Raw genomic sequence first — 18,868 nt, forward strand, 5'->3', positions numbered from 1 at the left:
TAGTAGTGACCACGTCAACAACCGAACTTGCAAAAGCTTGCAGTTCAGTAACAAGCTTGGAGCCCGATGATTAAAATTTACTTTCACATGATTTCCTGCAAGTTAATAACGAAATTTCTCAAAAGCCCTAACTACAGCGAGCACTTCCTACCATGTCCTCCAATGTGCACTCTCACCATCAGATAAATTTCAACTGACAAATCCTATAGTATAAACCATAGGATTGCATCCAGAATGAGATTTTCACTCTGCAGCGGAGTGTGCGCTGATATGAAACTTCCTGGCAGATTAAAACTGTGTGCCCGACCGAGAATCGAACTCGGGACCTTTGCCTTTCGCAGGCAAGTGCTCTACGAACTGAGCTACCGAAGCACGACTCACGCCCGGTACTCACAGCTTTACTTCTGCCAGTACCTCGTCTCCTACCTTCCAAACTTTACAGAAGTTCTCCTGCGAACCTTGCAGAACTAGCACTCCTGAAAGAAAAGATGTTGCGGAGACATGGCTTAGCCACAGCCTGGGGGATGTTTCCAGAATGAGATTTTCACTCTGCAGCGGAGTGTGCGCTGATATGAAACTTCCTGGCAGATTAAAACTGTGTGCCCGACCGAGAATCGAACTCGGGACCTTTGCCTTTCCGGGCAAGTGCTCTACCAACTGAGCTACCGAAGCACGACTCACGCCCGGTACCCACAGCTATACTTCTGCCAGTACCTTGTCTCCTACCTTCCAAACTTTACAGAAGTTCTCCTGCGAACCTTGGAACTAGCACTCCTGAAAGAAAGGATATTGCGGAGACATGGCTTAGCCACAGCCTGGGGGATGTTTCCAGAATGAGATTTTCACTCAGCAGCAGAGTGTGCGCTGATATGAAACTTCCTGGCAGATTAAAACTGTGTGCCCGACCGAGACTCGAACTCGGGACCTTTGCCTTTCGCGGGCAAGTGCTCTACCAACTGAGCTACCGAAGCACGACTCACGCCCGGTACTCACAGCTATACTTCTGCCAGTACCTCGTCTCCTACCTTCCAAACTTTACAGAAGTTCTCCTGCGAACCTTGCAGAACTAGCACTCCTGAAAGAAAGGATATTGCGGAGACATGGCTTAGCCACAGCCTGGGGGATGTTTCCAGAATGAGATTTTCACTCTGCAGCGGAGTGTGCGCTGATATGAAACTTCCTGGCAAATTAAAACTGTGTGCCCGACCGAGACTCGAACTCGGGACTTTGCAGGAGAACTTCTGTAAAGTTTGGAAGGTAGGAGACGAGATACTGGCAGAAGTAAAGCTGTGAGTACTGGGTGGAGTCGTGCTTCGGTAGCTCAGTTGGTAGAGCACTTGCCCGCGAAAGGCAAAGGTCCCGAGTTCGAGTCTCGGTCGAGCACACAGTTTTAATCTGCCAGTAAGTTTCATATCAACGCACACTCCGCTGCTGAGTGAAAATCTCATTCTGGAAACATCCCCCACGCTGTGGCTAAGCCATGTCTCCGCAATATCCTTTCTTTCAGGAGTGCTAGTTCTGCAAGGTTCGCAGGAGAACTTCTGTAAAGTTTGGAAGGTAGGAGACGAGGTACTGGCAGAAGTAAAGCTGTGAGTACCGGGCGTGAGTCGTGCTTCAGTAGCTCAGTTGGTAGAGCACTTGCCCGTGAAAGGCAAAGGTCCCGAGTTCGAGTCTCGGTTGGGCACACAGTTTTAATCTGCCAGGAAGTTTCATAGGATTGCTGTTTATATTTTCTACTTGGAATACAGAAGCACCCAGATCTTCACAGGAAGCATTGGTCAAAAGACAGAATTCAAAAAACGTACAAGGGGGGTGTTACATATTAAATATTAATATTTTCCTCATCAAATTTAGAAGAGATTCACAATTTAATAGTTGATTTGGCAAAAGCAATTTGTAAAACAATGCCAGCCTCAGAAAAGCTTTAAATTTTTTTTTTTCTCCAAGTTCAAGGAGCCAAAACAATTTTATCACTCTTCCCACTGTCCCGAAGCATGTCATGAAGTGTAATCAAACGTTTTACAAATTTTATCAGCTCACCCCAAAATTAAATTTTTGTAAGTCTGCAATAACACCACCCTCCAAAAATTTGCACAATATGTCCTCTATACAATAAATATGATCTTGCCCCATTTTTGTTGCTATTAACAAATTATCCACAAACAGAGTTGCCCTATCAATCAACTCTGGTCCTAGTACAGAATCAATGGCTGCAGTAAACACACCTGAACTATGGTTCAAGCAGAAAGACAACACCTTTAACTGCTAATTTCTGCATCCATAAATAAAATTTATATATCGTCCAAAAACCTCAGCTAGGGGAACCTGCAAGTAGGAGGCATGGAGATCCAGTTACAAACTTAGCCCTGCTCTATATTCCCAGGCATATTTAGGACAAGGATAATGATTCTATTTATAGCTCTGGCATCTAAACAAGCCCAGGTCTGTCTATTGACGTTATCAAGTAATATCGTTGTATACCTCTGACGGATTTTGGCGGGGAGGTGTTGTAGGCGTGGAGTTAAGTCGTAAGCTGATATGTTTCTGATACAAGAATGGTTGTTGAATTGATTTACGTTATTTTAGGTCAATGTCTATTGCAAGCAGTTACTCAAAAAAGTTTATAAAATTAAAAAATTCAAAAACAGTGTGCAACATTTCATTCACAATAATACATATCACTAAACATGGCCCTGGGTAAATCCCCTAAATGAAGGAAATATAATACCTCAAGAGATGTTGTGCCAATTAGAAACAATGAGTAGACTACAAAGAAGAGATCAATATAAGTAGAAAAAGACTTTTAAAAATACTGAGATTGTTTTAGTAGAAGAAATTCCTAGCCACATATCTTTTGCTTCTCAACATATTGAGAATTTTTGGGCAAACCAGACTACTGTTCCAGTGAAATATGATGCTGAACTTTGTTAGCTGTTGCTAATTTTATGCTAATACAAAAGAGAAGGTTAGAATACAGTTGTGTCAGCCGGGATTCATGATAAGAATATGTATTAAATGAATTAAATGTCACAGAAAGAATTCTAACAGCAAAATGTTTTACACTGTAAAACATGAAACTAATAATATACTAATTACTGTTGATGGAAGCAACAAAGGACTGGGACAAGTGAAGATAAGTAAAATTACAAATCTTTAAATAGTGTTGTGCTGCTACATAACTTTTTCTTTTGTTATTTTGTGTGTGAAAAATAACAGTGTATCATCATGATGATATCAGAGCCAAAATTAGAATCAGAGGTAGAGGAAGATGAATAAAGACATGGAAAAATTAGATAAAACAATTACACAAGAGGAAGAAATGGTTTGGTCACTCAGAAAAAGGAATTTTGGCATAGAAAATATGTTAGCAATAATGAACCAATTAATTACCGTAAGTAAAGAACAGTGTATCCAAGTACCATCTGTGAGTATTGCAAAACTTGAGTAATTCATAGACAACATTTCAATCTTTGAACAGTCTATGGACAAGAAAGTTTTGACCCTTTAACAGTGCACAAGCAAAAAAATAAAAATGCTATTAGATAACATCAGTAGTCTTGGGGTAATGTTAATACTCTTGAATACTGAGTACAGTCAGTAGAAATGTAATTGGCGGAAGTAGAATCTACACTGAATGGTGAAATTAAGCAAATAAAGGCTAAATTAATTACTGATAGGGAGAAAAATACCCTACTGCCTTTTGCTTTTGAAAATATTTATGCTGATGTAAAAAATATGAACAAAAATATAAAATCTTGTACTACTTATACCAAGTAGTTAATGATGGTCAAGAGTGAAATTAATGAAGAAGTCAAAGTAGTTAGTGAGACTATAAACTCAAGCAAAATCGTACTATGTCAAATTTGGAAAATAGTATTTCTGTGCTGACTAAAAACTTGAAAAGCTAAACAGTGACATAGTTACTTCCATTAAAAAACTTTTCAGATAAGGGACACTTGTACATACTGACTTTTTGCAATATTGTAGGGAAAAATTTGTAACCAATAACAGGATGAAAATCAAGTTTGTTAAAAATGTCTGAAAGAGGAGAACAGACGTAGGCCAATCAAAATGGTTCGGTTTTATACATAAGCCTCATGCAGATTTTGAAAAAAATTTCTGGAGTATGTTCTGATGAGAAACCAATCATGCTAGAATTAAAAGTAAAGTTCTGAATGGACCAGATTATGGAGAAAGATATGTGACATGAAACAGTTTCGCAAAAATCAAATGAAGGTTCAAATGGCTCTGAGAACTATGGGACTTAACTTCTGAGGTCATCAGTCCACTAGAACTTAGGACTACTTAAACCTAACTAATCTAAGGACATCACAAACATCCATGCCCGAGGCAGGATTCGAACCTGCGACCGTAGCGGTCGCGCGGTTCCAGACTGAATCAAATGAAGGAATTAACAATATAAGGAAAAGACAGATTGCTATTTACTGTAAAGATGACAAGTTAAATTACACACAGGCACAACAAAAAGACACTTACGCAATTGCTTTCAGCCACAGCCTCCATTGGGAAAGGAAACACACATATGTTCATTCATTCATTTATACAAGCAAGCACACCTCACCCACAATGATCGCCATCTATGGATCCCACCCCTCCTTTCACAATGATGATTGTAAGTAGTTTGGGCTTTTCAGAAATTTCATTATTAACTTGCAGGAAACCATATGAAAGGAAATTGTAATCATCAGACTCCAAGCTTGTTACTGAATTGCAAACTTTTGCAAGTTAAGTTGTTGAGGTGGTCACTACTCCTGAAAGAATAAGACTTTGGAATAAATCATGTAAAGGAGAGAATAATATGGTAGAAGATGCTCTGTCCAGCCTTCCTGAAGGATCAGAAGATATAACAAAAAGTTCTTTTAATGTAAAATGCAACCCATAAGAAATATTGTCTTGATAAGTGTGAGAAAATGTCAAAACTGTAAGATGCAGTTCTGGAGGGGTATGGTGTGAAACAACAGATGCAACAAGCTCTTTCCACAAAACTTGTAGACCATTATGTGATGTGTAACAATGCACTGTTTCACTGAAGCAATCCAGAATCTCAAATTAATATGGTATACGAATTACATTCAGTGTCATTAAGTGTGGATAGAAAATTGGATTATATTGTCACTTTCCAGACATGAGATAGAGTGCAACACTTATTTAAAACCTGATCTGTTTGTTAAAAAACGTAACTATTGAACAAAAACTGTAAGTGTGAGCTGTATGCTATACTGCTTAGTCAACCCTTAGAAACAGTGGTACAGGCTGTTGGGGTGGGACCCATAGAGAGAAATTTTTATGGTTGGACCATTGATGAGGGATTACATGCTTTTCTGACTTGGTACAGAGAGACGGAGCAGGAGTCCATTGTGGTGGAGACGGTGTGGGAGTGGGTGAGGGAGGGTGTTAGATTGTTGTGGGATGGGGTGGGGGCTGGATGCGAGAAGGGATGCTACTTCCACTCTACGTGATAGTTGCAATCTGGTCTGAGCTGCTGGAAATGGCTGTCACAAGAGTGTGAGGTATTCTTGCTTGCATGAATGAATGAATGACAGTGTGTGTGTGTGTGTGTGTGTGTGTGTGTGTGTGTGTAAATGTCTTTTTGTTGTACCTGTCTGCAACTTATCACATTAACTTTACAGTAAGTAGCAGTCTATCTTTCCCTTATACTACTGATACTCTATCCTGGAGTTTCCATTGTTTAAATAAATGAATTAGCAAACTTAAACACCATTTGAGGAACTGACACAAATAAATGTTTTAAAAAAGAAGTCTGGTAGCAGAAATGCAATACGAAAAAATTCAATAGGGCTCAGTGTATGGACCAGATGACACCATGGATCAGCTTTTTAAATATGCAGAGAAGAAAATTGGCAGACAGCATCACAATCATCAACTGAGGAGAGAGAACAAAAATTGGGAAAATGCTGACTAGGAGAAGAGAACACAACAACAAAAACAACAATCCCAGGTTGACTTATCAGATTAATAAATGGACCAACAGCAGTAATGTCAAACGGAGTCTGGTGGAGCAATTAGCAGTTATTTTAAAATGTGTACTACAATTAGCAGTTATTTTAAAATGTGTACTATCACATCAATTTTTATTTTTATTGCTATATTATTACTGTTGTTATTGTTTTACTGTTCTTGTATCTGACTTATCAGTCACCTTCTTGCTTCCCAGTACAATGTTGTTTAGTAATCGGAATTGCAATCACTTGATTTTATACACTTATAAATGTTCTTTATTCACAGTTGAACCAATCTTGTGAAACAGAAAACATACTTGAGATGACAGGTGGGTGGCTAAACAGTCATGTCAAGTAGTCTAGCGGAATATGGCTATTGCTTCTCTTCCTGGTTCGTTAGGTACTCATCTGAGTCATCCATGAGGTTTTACCAGATCTTCCATTAGATGAAATTTCAATTGATTTTTCAATTCTTCTTGAAATATGTTAGTAAAAGTGCATTTCAACGTGAAATGCAACATGTTACTTTTTCCAGTCTGTTTAATTTTTGTGCCATTTTGGGTAGAAAACACCCATGATGTTAGAGGTAGTTGTACAGGGCAAAAACTTTAGGGAAGACAGACAATGGAACACACCCAGTAAATAATTGAGGATGTTGGGTGCAAGTGCTACCTGAGATGAAGAGGTTGGACAAGAGAGGAATTTGCGATTTGTGACAAATTGTATCAATTCAATCAGATAGGGGGTTGAGGGGGAGGGGGGGGGGGACAAGGGACTCTGTTGGGTCTCATAAACTACACAGTGAGATTGTTCAAAATATTCATTGTTAAAAAATGTCAAGGAGAGTGTATACTGTAACACCACTGCTATGTCATCACCAAACCTGTTGTTAATGATATGTAGGAAGTCCATCAAAAGTATTTTTGTAAAAAGCAGACAAGATCTAAACTGACCAATAAGTCTGTTGGTGAAATCACCAAAATTTCATAGGTGAAGCAGACACTAGTCTACAATACGCCTGAGTGGAGACATTTAGTTAATCACCAAATGATAGGTGGCTGCACCATCACTCAGGTCCTGAAGACATGCCTTCTTTGTGAACATTAGGTGATCTGTACAATCAAAAAAGTGTGCCTTTATGACCTACTGTGAGTAACACTGGTGCAGTAATTTCTTATTTGACCTAATACTTTGTGTCTTCATCACTACTCCTATACACCTGCACGTGACCAGAAAATTGCCAAAGGAAGTTACTGACACCTAGCAGTTCTGTCAAAATTTAATAGAATCCTCAATAAACTAGGAAACTTTCAAATATATGGTGTTACCTTGCAGCAGTTTGACAATGCCGTTGCCACTTCATGGAATTTCTTATTCATATAAGAAAGACAACCTGTCTCTCGAGCTAAAGTTTGACCATATGCATTTCCATTTATTAGGGAAGAAATCAAGTTCATTTCAACGTGAAATGCAACATGTTACTTTTTCCAGTCTGTTTAATTTTTGTGCCATTTTGGGTAGAAAACACCCATGATGTTAGAGGTAGTTGTACAGGGCAAAAACTTTAGGGAAGACAGACAATGGAACACACCCAGTAAATAATTGAGGATGTTGGGTGCAAGTGCTACCTGAGATGAAGAGGTTGGACAAGAGAGGAATTTGCGATTTGTGACAAATTGTATCAATTCAATCAGATAGGGGGTTGAGGGGGAGGGGGGGGGGGGACAAGGGACTCTGTTGGGTCTCATAAACTACACAGTGAGATTGTTCAAAATATTCATTGTTAAAAAATGTCAAGGAGAGTGTATACTGTAACACCACTGCTATGTCATCACCAAACCTGTTGTTAATGATATGTAGGAAGTCCATCAAAAGTATTTTTGTAAAAAGCAGACAAGATCTAAACTGACCAATAAGTCTGTTGGTGAAATCACCAAAATTTCATAGGTGAAGCAGACACTAGTCTACAATACGCCTGAGTGGAGACATTTAGTTAATCACCAAATGATAGGTGGCTGCACCATCACTCAGGTCCTGAAGACATGCCTTCTTTGTGAACATTAGGTGATCTGTACAATCAAAAAAGTGTGCCTTTATGACCTACTGTGAGTAACACTGGTGCAGTAATTTCTTATTTGACCTAATACTTTGTGTCTTCATCACTACTCCTATACACCTGCACGTGACCAGAAAATTGCCAAAGGAAGTTACTGACACCTAGCAGTTCTGTCAAAATTTAATAGAATCCTCAATAAACTAGGAAACTTTCAAATATATGGTGTTACCTTGCAGCAGTTTGACAATGCCGTTGCCACTTCATGGAATTTCTTATTCATATAAGAAAGACAACCTGTCTCTCGAGCTAAAGTTTGACCATATGCATTTCCATTTATTAGGGAAGAAATCAAGTTCACAGCATAAATCAATGTTTGAAAGTTTTCATGTTGTATGTTACTGAGAATTGTGTAAATCCTTCTGAAGATCTTTCTATTTGTTAGCACAACCTGATTTCCAACCTGAAAAAAAAGAAAAAAATGTCGAATAGAAATTCTCACATACAAGATTATTATTTATAAAAAGTTAATGTGCCGAAAAGACCAACCTCCAAGGTCATTTGTGAATAAGTTATAAGAAAAAAATAAAGAGACATATGAAATTTGTGGAAAATTTCTGTATGTAAACTACAAGCACATTAAATAGTTCTACACATACTAGCCCACGATAAACAGTTCTTGGCTAAGGAAATTTATGATTTAAGTGGGAAAAAAGTGTATCTTCTGACTGTGAGACATTGCTTTATGCAGAATGCACAAACGGGATCAAAGGACCAGGGCTGGGGAGGGGTGTGGAAGGTGGGGGTCATTTTACTTCATTAAGCATTTAAAAGTCATCAGATTTCTGGTGATACTGTAAACGATATTATAGGAGCACAGCTACTTGCCTGGATAGCCATGCATGTTAAAGTGCTGCTTCCAGGATGGGGAGGTACAATGGCCAGGTTTGAATCCACCAGACGGATTGACAATGAGGGTCAGCTTGCTGGCCAGCCTGTATGTAGGTTTTAGCAATTTTCTACATCCCACTAGGCGAATACTGTGCTGGTATTCAAGTCCTGCTACAGTTGAGTCATTCGCAAACATTTCGAAAACTGTCATTCACTTTTACGTGACTCACATTACATGCAGACAGATGGGGTGCACTTATTCCATCTTGGGGGTGGGTGGGAAGGAGGGGCAAAGTAATGGGCTGACGACAGGTACAACATCCGGCCACCCCGTAAATTAACCACACCAAGTTTGTTAATAACTGTGACAACCATCTGCCAATGTGAGACAAAGGCACAAGAAAGAGAAGAAGATGTAGTAATACAGCTCATCACTTGTAAAGGAAGAGGTAGATATAAAAAGAAAAAAGGGAAACAGAGGATGGGGTGATGGTGTGGATCACAGATTGTTGAATTGTGAAAAACTGGCTGTGAAAAAAAGAGAACTGTTAAATTTCAGAGAGAGCTAAAGGTACTGAAAGTGAACTTGGTAGAAAAGGTGGGCAGACAGGAAAAGGATCCACTTACAGGAGGCAGACTAATGAGGAACAGTCTTTTCCAAGAAAATACAAGGGATGATAATTTACTGTATGAATTTTTAATAGAGCCTGGTTATAAGTGGTAACAGACAGATATTATAAAAACGATAAATGATTGTAAGTACTAATAATCGACGTACATTTACTGGGCACATAGCAGACAAAGGCAGATTGTTGCTAATTACCACATAGCAAACGTGGGGGTCATGCACAACAGCACAGTCTGGATCTAAGCAGAAGGGGGAGGGGAGGGGGCACCTCATGTCAGTTTTATGGTAAATGTTGAAATAACTTTGAGATTTCACTAGTGATTCTGGGTACACTTGCCGCTTATCAGTAGCCTATATATGACAAGTTCCACCTTTCTTCAAAGCTTGGCCTGTCTATGGCAGGGCAGGATTTTATTTAGGTTTGAAAAGAATTTTATTTCTGTGGTGGGGTGGGTAGTGGTACATCCATTATCTTGTATTAGTAACTAGCCAAGATGTCAACTGACTGGGTAAGTACAGAAAAAGGTTTTAACACTATGTGGTAAGAACTGAAGCACGTAAGGCATAGTGAAGCTAAGCCTGTATGATGTCACCAACACATCTTCAGCTCCTGTGTTACAGACTAAGCGTCCCATAGTTACATGCTATTTCTATGTGCACTCAATCTTTTGTTTTGGAATTATTTTCTGGGGAACAGGTATACAAGTGGAGAAAATAAATACACAATTTGCAAACTACAGAAAAGGGACACATGAACAAAATTAAACACAATGATAGGTCTCATTATAAACATATGAGATGAGAATTCTAACTGCATTATTTGAGTACATCTACAAATCCATTACACACACAAACCTTCTGTCTTCCACAGACAAGTCAGGGATGATGACACAGTTGGCACAATGGGAGGCATACAGAATATAATGGAGATGCAAGGTATCAAGGTTCTGATACAGGTTTTAAAGGAGTGTACAGCAATGGTGAGATACATGGCAAATACATTATCTTCCAGCCATGTTGTAAGAAATATATAAAGCCTCAAGAAACGAGACATGGCATGTAAGTTAATAAATGCTAGCAATATATATTAACTTCTGAGTGTTGAATTAAGATCACATCTATATAATTATTTCAGTGTTTACCGTAATAATATGTGTTTGGTGTGTCATATTGCCGGAAAAAAAAACCAAAATAAAGACTAAGGACATTGCCCGCACAGCAACCACTTCCTACAACAGTGATATGAACGTATTTCTCGATTCCGGTTATTGCTACTGTGAAAAGCGAGCTCACAAAGGAATAAGATGTGTGAAATGTAAAACAATATTTCATTTTCAATGTGCAAATGCGACTTCAAAATGGAAAATATTGTTATGTGCAAAATGTTATCAAAATGAATTGAATAGTGAACTTAAAAAGGACTGCAAAAACGAAATTATTATGGCATTAATAGAAGAAATACATACATTAAAATACAAATGTGATGAACTTTCGTATATGATAACAGAAAATCGTAGTACAACTCGCACTGATAAAAGCCTAGATCCTAGCACCCAAGTTTCAAGTGATGAAATTTCGTCTCATTGTAAAAGATGCAAGAAAAGTGTGAAAAGCGGTGTGAAGTGCAACGAACGCTGTCTACTATTTCACTTTAGATGTGGAAAAGTTGATCCGTCCCTTACAAAAGACATGAAATTGCTGACAAACTGGAAATGTGAGGAATGTAGGACAAGATCTAATGCTATAAGCCAACAGGAAGTTTACCATAGAGAATTTACAACAACAATGGACATGCTAAATAACTAACCACCATCCCAGTCCACGGGGCAAACACATTTTCAGAAAAGCAGCACAGGGTGGATTATGCCTCGACCACCTCGTAAGGTAACAAACAACACAAAAGTGAATAGTTATCTTAATCTTTGTACAACGCCTGAACATGAGAATAGATACTCAGCTCTAACTCATGTAAACAATGACAGTGATCATCAAGTGACAGTCCAAAGAAGACATACCCCAAACAAAACTGCAATAAAACAATCTCATCAAATGAACACAAAGGTACTACGAAAAAATAAACACTATAATAACCTGAAAGTTTTCTCAGGCAGTTTTGGAAGAGGGTTAGCCATAAAACTGAAAACAGATGATGCAGCAGGAAGGTTCAAAATTCTGGGACTAGTAAAACCAAATACAAGATTAAGCCAAGTTGTTGACAGTGTTGAAGAAGAATGCAAGAGTCTATCATCAAAGGACTATGCAGTAATTATAGGAGGTGCAAATGATGTGTATCACAATGAAACAGTTGCAGCAACAAAAGCACTGAAAGAGTCACTGGGTAAACTAACACATACCAATGTAATAGTGGCTAAAATACCTCACCGCTATGATCTAATAGAACAATCATGTCTGAACAACGAAATTAAAAAAGCAAATAACCTCTATGATTCAGTATGTAAACATTTAAAAAATGCAAAAGTGATTGACATGAACGATATTTCAGACTGTTGCCACACCATAATTGTGCCCCTTAGCAAACCTTGTCACTGTAACAGAGCTTGTCATACAAGCCATGGTCAGCATCTAAATGGCATAGGAAAGTCACCTCTAAGCAAAAAAAAAAAAAAAAAAAAAAAAAATACTTGGGATTGTAAGAGAAAAATTAAGCTCTGCTAATAAAACAGTTTATAGGCTTCAGTTCAAAGATATGGTACAGGGAAACTCCCAGTAGTGACCAAATCTAACACAAGTTGGATTTAGTCACAACAGTTTGCAAGGGACAGTAAAGATAATGCAACATAAAAAGCAACAAGTATTCCTCCCAGTAAAAAAAACTATTTAATGTTATTTCATGTTAATGTACAATCCCTAAGACATAAGGTTAATGAGTTACAGTACTTGGCAGACAAAATTAACTATAGCATACTGTGTATTAATGAGCACTGGTTGCATGACTCAGAAATAAGATCTGTGTGTACCTTATGGCTACATATTAGCCACAAAATACTGTAGAACAAATATTGCACATGGTGAAGTGGCAATCTACATCAAAGAAAACTTAAATCTGCAGCATTCAGTGATAGACCTACACAAACATTGCATTGAAGGTGTATTTGAAGTAGCAGCCATAGTACTGCATACCCAAAAAATTATCATTGCTTCTGTGTACTGTACACCAGCCTCTGATGAGGAAGTTCCTATAGATAAACTAAATTCACTAATCAAATTATTCAATAAACACAAAAATCACAAAATTTTTATTGCAGGTGACTTCAATATAGATATAAGGGGAAGTAGAAAAAATGTAAAAACATGGTTAACAGCCTAAGGCCCTAAACTGCTACTGTATAAATGAAAAACCTTACTAGACTAGAAGCATGCCTTGACAATGTAATTAGTAATGTAAATCAGGATCAACTAAAGCATGATGTGATTAAGTTAAGAGTTATCTGATCATGACGGGATATGGGTCAGAATAGGCAGTATGAACCCAGAGAGAACTAAACAGTTAGTCACTTTCAGAATACTAAAAGAGAGCAATATTGTACAATTCAAACTTGAACTGAAGGTGGTAGATTGGCCAAATACACTACACAATATAAAAAGTCTTGATGAATCTTTCTCTATGTTTTTATATATCATTAAAAATGCGGTAGATAGTCACTGTCCACTTATCACAAAAAGATGCACCCCTAACAACAGAAAAAAACCTCAGCATTCTAACAAGTGGTACACTCCAGAGCTCAAGCAAATGAGGATACTGCTACTTATGCAAAAAATAATAGTGATAAAATGAGGAAGCCAGGAAACACTATGTGACCCTTAAGAAGTTGTAAAAATATGAAATAAAATCAGCTAAATGTAAAGTAAATGATGAATCTATTGCAGGCTCAAAAAATGCCTGTCAAGCAGCTTGGAATATAATAAAAAGTGAAATCAATATGAGCAAACAGGAAGCCACAGTGCCTATAGATTGCAACATCCTTAACGAGTATTTTACAAATTGTGCCAGCTCTCATTCTCCTTCTTCTTCTTCTTTTGGTAAAAATAATTCTGATAATATTTCAGCTGCTGTAACCCTTCTTAAACAACAAGGACTAGCAACCAAGAAATTCTCTTGGCCAAAAATCACCTCCGGCCACATTATCAAATCTATAAAGAAACTTAAAAACTCAAAAACAGAGGACTATTACGGGCTTAGTAACAGTATTGTTAAACACATAGCCACTGCAATGTTAATGCCACTAACATATCTGACGAATCACATACTTGAAGAAGGAGTATTCCCTGAATGTCTGAAAATAAGAGTTACACTCCCAATCTATAAGAAAGGTGACAGAAAAGTGCCAAACAATTATAGACCTATATCAATAGTTCCCATTATATTAAAAGTAATAGAGAACCGCATACATATCCAAACTTACAATTAGGCTATTTTGAAAGTAATAAATTATTGAGTAAGAACCAGTTTGGCTTTCGATCTGAACTATCGACAACCAAAGCAGTTGAATGCCTCCTTAGTAATATACATGAAGGATATGAAAACAAGAAACTCATTTATGGTACACTGTTAGATTTAACAAAAGCCTTCGACTCAGTCACACATGAAATAATGATAAAAAAAAAACTAGAACATTATGGTATTGTAGATAAATCATTACAATTTTTTCGATCACACTTAAGCAATAGAGTACAATTAGTAAAAACAAACTATCAAAAGTCAACACCCATGAAAGTAAAGAAAGGAATTCCACAAGGCTCTGTGCTTGGCCCTTTCCTGTTCATTGTTTACATCAATGACTTCTAAAATTATATGCCATGCAACAATGTACTGTACGCTGATGATAGGACACTAATAACAGATGGACAAAATCTGCAACATGTCATAGGACACAACAAAGTAGTAACTGAAATGAGCAGTGACTGGTGCAGAGCCAACTTTATACCAATAAACAAATTGAAAACTGAAGAAATTTACTTCACCCTGAAACCAACTGAAGAAAATACAAAAAATGTCAAGTTACTAGGTTTACATATACATCAAAAAATTACATGGGGCAGACACACAAATTATCTATGTGGCAAACTTGCTCGAACTCTTTCTATTACACAAGCTAAGACGCATTATCAGTAAAAAATCTGCTAATCTCCACATACTTTGCTTTTTTCCATTCACAACTGCAATACGGGGTACTTCTTTGGGGTAACTCAGTGGGTTCAAGTACCATCTTCAAGTGGCAGAAGAAAGCAGTCAGGTGCATTTTAGGACTAGCACCAAGACAAAGTTGCAAAAATCATTTTAAAGAACTAAAGATAATGACACTACCTGGTACATACATTTATAATTGTTTAATATATGCTAAAGAGAATGTAAAGAACTTTAACTTAAGATCTGAAGTGCATGTTCATAATACTCGAAATAATAGCAACATAGACCTGCCATACTCAAGGATGACGTTAACACAAAAGAGCCATAAACACCTTGGATTGAAATTTTATAACAAAACTCCCAAAAGCTGTGAGTGAACTACTGATGAATAACTTTAAGCAAACAATAGAAGTGTTGCTCAAATGTACGCCATATTACTCACTTGATGAGTTTCTAAACAGTGACACAAAAGATATATGCTACATGAAACAAAAAACTGCCATATGAATTATACCTATATGTTTGTGACAGTAATGTACCAACAAAGACTTTTTGCATGGATATGTAAGATGTACCATAAATATATCATGATACTATTGTATATTTTACTGTTATGAGGTGTTATTATTATTACATTGTGAATGAATAATTGTTGTATTCTCAATATTACTTTAGTATGCGTATCTGCTTGTCCTGCACAGGCACAATTGTGTACAACAATAATTATTGTAATTTTAAAAAATTTATTGAACATACTGACAATACCAATTGTATGGAAAACATATTGAAAGGCAAATAAAGATTCTATTCTATTTTACAACGGACTGTCGACTGATAAAACTATATATCACTTAAAAACACACACACAGCGAAACATTTCTGTATCATATTTAAAAGTGGTTTTCAGCATAAAAATGCAAATACAGACTTTCGCAACGTACAAGAGCATGGACATAAAATACTAGTAATACCAATGTTCAACAAGACAGAGTATCTTCGTCAATAGTGATCTAATACCAATTTCATACATATTTACATGAGAATTGGCCGCATTTCCAAGGACTCTTAAAACCTGGTTCAAAGTATTCCAGTCGCTGCTGTTCAAAAATTTTGCAATTCGTTCACCACCATCTAAATGAAAGAAATATTCTTTCATTTTTGAATCTGAACCTAAGGCTAAAGCTAAACATTTCAGGTCTTCAACACTGTCTCCTTCTGTTGTTTCAATATTATTAAGCATTATCTGTATTTCTCTCATGTTTGCTGTGGTTCCAGACCCAATTTATCGGCCATAATACACGAATCACGCGGTTATCACTTCCTTAATAATATTCGCTGCTTTATTCTTTCGCCTAAATAATCCACCAAGTTGAAAACTTAAATTTCGCGGACATTCAGAGCTTTTCAGTCTCTACACCCAGTGCCCTCTATACATAACTCTCTCTAGAAGGATTTTGTCACAGCCGCCTTTAACCCAAGCGGAGACACGCGGAGTCATAGAAGACATGGGTTAGCCCAGGGGTGTACAGACTTCCCATCATCCATGGCAGCTAACGCCTTAAAGTGAAAAAAAGGGAAAAAGGCGGGGGTTCGCATGCTTTGCTACATAAATATATGTATTACTTGAATTTTATACTTCCCTTATATTATCATTAACCGATGATCGTGAAGCAAATGCGTACAGTTTCACAGAAATACATGAAATTGTTACTTCCGTCACAAAAAGTTCAACGCACTAATGAGTAAGCTGACGAAATACAATGAGTAAGGTATCTACTGTTTAAATCAGATTACATTGGATTAGATTAATTATTCATTTCATAGACCTACAAAAGAGGAGATCCTCCTGAGCGTGGAACATGTCTGATAAATGCATTACAAAATGTAATTAGAAAAACTTGAGTTTCATTCATTTTAACGATCCTCAGTCAATAAACAGTAAAATTATGTACATGAATTAAAATTGAGCTTCTAATATTTACAAGTTTAATACTTATATCTGCTTTCATTAAATCCATCAGTCACACAGTAGCTAGTTACTTGGCTATTACAACCAAGTATTGTCAAAAATTTAAGTAAATTATTCGTTTCAATGAGCCTCAGTTAAGAACAGTCAAGTTACGTACAAGATTTAAAATTAAACTTCCACTATTTACAGACTTAAGACTTACATCTGCTTTCCATACATCCAACATTCCCACAGTAGGTAGTTACTTGGCTGTTACAACCAAGTATTATCAAAAATAAAAAGTGTAATAAATTTTCATTAAAATGGTCTACTGCAATTGTTGAGAAAATTCATGGATGGAATAGAAGGAGTTGGCCATCAAAAATTCTTTTAAATTATGTTTAAATTGTGCCTTGTCTGAAACTGATTGATTTAAATCTTTATGTATATTGTTCTTATTCCTAGTACTGATACTGTGTACTAAGCAGTTAGTTGGAAAAAGATATATATTATTTACAACAAACTTCATGAAGGAATAAATACACTGAGTAGCTGTGGTTAGTATGCCCAATTCTTTTAATAGGTTTCGACTTGATGTTCTTGGATTTACACTACACATTACTCTTATTATACACTTTTGTACCCTAAAAATTTTTTCTCTGTTTGTGGAGTTACCACAAAATATGATACCATATGTCATGATGGAGTGAAAATAAGCAAAATATGCCAGTAAATACACGAACCACTGCCGAGTAACCATCGTTACCTGCAGAGCCACATTCAACTCTTGTTGCTGCAACATTATTGTTGGCGCAAGTTCAGAAGTCATTTTCTGTGAGGCAAGTTATTACTATTATTATTATTATTATTATTATTATTAATGGTGCTGGTAGTAGGAGTAGTATTCATTGGTGTTGTTGTTGTTGCTTTTATTCATCCAGAGCAATATACAGCGTAAGAATTTCGTCAGGAAAGACACAGCATACACATTCAAGGACGTACAGAACCTTACACAATGCTAGGGTGCAATATCACATTCAAAACTGCATATACAACTCTGATTCATTACGAAAAATATATGAAAAAGTTATTTTATATGGAATACTTATTCGATATTTAGATGTTAATAAAATATGAGTTATAACACTTTTGTTCCTAATATTCATTTGCGTTATAGTAAGCACTTGATTAATCCTTAACATCCCAGGTGCTGTCTCACAGTGTGCTAGCATTAATTGTTACTCTGTTTGCTAATGCATAGTTGTGGGATAGGAGTGTCTGCACTGAAACATGATCTTCCAAGCAGAGTGCATAACGCTGGACAACGTATATCGCTAACCACATTCACAAATGAAAGCAAGCCTACAACTGCCTTCTTGGAAAAGTAATACATAGTCGCAGAAAAACAGTCACTAAGACGAAAACCGAAAATCTACATTGCCTCTGATAGCCATGGCAGAAGATGCGCCGAAAACATGATAAATCCAGCTAGAATTAAGTACTAAATTGAAGGAAAGGTAATGCCTGGAGCCCCAATGAGTGAGATACTTAAAAATGCAGTGACTTACATAAACTGAATAAATAAGACTATGTGGTTATCTGGGCTGGTGCTAATGATGTAGCAAAAAATGAAGCCAACATGGTACTTCATTCACTACAAAAAGCATTGTCAGACGTACAAAATACAAATGTGATATTAGTGGGAATTCATCACAGACATGACCTGGCTGATTGGTCTTGTGTAAATCAAGAAATCAACAGCACAATTAGAAAAATTTTAAAAATAATACTAGGCTCTCAAAATGCAAAATTCATTAATACACCCAATAGCAAAGAGCTATATACCTCACATGGGCTGTGTTTGAATGCAACAGGCAAGGAACTTATGGCAAAAAGGATTCTAGAGTTAGTGAAAATGAAGAATAATGATAAGAAACCAGTGACTGAACTTGAGTGGAAGGCCACAACAGCAAATAATGAGCTAATAGCTGTAGCTTCAGCAAATAAACCAGCAGCATGAGCAGCTGAAAAGAAGACATCCCACAAGCAGCCAATCCAGACATCAACTAAAGAAAAAAATACCCTAAAGAGCCCTTTGTAAATGGAAACTCAAATATGGACACTAAATACCTGCAGTATGTATAGAAGACAAGAAGACTTCCTAAAAGCAGTCAATCCAGATATCAGAAAGAAGAATAACTAGGAATCGAGCACAAGC

General features: G+C 36.9%; 2 protein-coding genes and 1 non-coding gene across 3 annotated transcripts in view; 1 reads left to right on the plus strand and 2 right to left on the minus strand.

Annotated features, from left to right (window-relative positions):
* The window catches only part of LOC124803209, a 112,853-nt gene extending 105,415 nt beyond the window's left edge, over positions 1-7,438 (minus strand). The window contains exon 1 of the mRNA XM_047264390.1: positions 7,310-7,438. Within this exon, the coding sequence (XP_047120346.1) occupies positions 7,310-7,438 (129 nt within the window). The remainder of the gene's footprint in view (positions 1-7,309) is intronic.
* Positions 1,310-1,384, plus strand: Trnas-cga. The gene has a single exon. It is a non-coding gene; the product is annotated as a tRNA-Ser (tRNA).
* A 532-nt stretch (positions 7,439-7,970) lies between the features above and the next one.
* Positions 7,971-16,113, minus strand: LOC124803210 (telomere repeats-binding bouquet formation protein 1-like). Its single transcript, XM_047264391.1, has 3 exons — positions 15,739-16,113; positions 8,267-8,497; positions 7,971-8,027 (listed from the first exon to the last, which is right to left on the minus strand). The coding sequence occupies exons 1-3, from the start codon at positions 15,958-15,960 to the stop codon at positions 7,971-7,973; spliced, it is 510 nt and encodes a 169-aa protein (XP_047120347.1). The 5' UTR covers positions 15,961-16,113.
* Positions 16,114-18,868: the final 2,755 nt, after the last annotated feature.

Source organism: Schistocerca piceifrons, chromosome 6 (genome assembly GCF_021461385.2).
Source record: "Schistocerca piceifrons isolate TAMUIC-IGC-003096 chromosome 6, iqSchPice1.1, whole genome shotgun sequence".
NCBI classification, from domain to species: domain Eukaryota; kingdom Metazoa; phylum Arthropoda; class Insecta; order Orthoptera; family Acrididae; genus Schistocerca; species Schistocerca piceifrons.

Bases quoted from the DNA above. Each gene is read 5' to 3' on its own strand.
- LOC124803210 (XM_047264391.1), bottom strand. From the start codon at position 15,960: ATGAGAGAAATACAGATAATGCTTAATAATATTGAAACAACAGAAGGA. The intron at 8,498-15,738 runs GTAAATATGTAT...CTTTTTTTTCAG, and splicing joins GAAATGCGGCCAATTCTCAT to GTTGGAAATCAGGTTGTGCT. The intron at 8,028-8,266 runs GTAACACCATAT...TTCACAAAGAAG, and splicing joins CATTGTCAAACTGCTGCAAG to GCATGTCTTCAGGACCTGAG.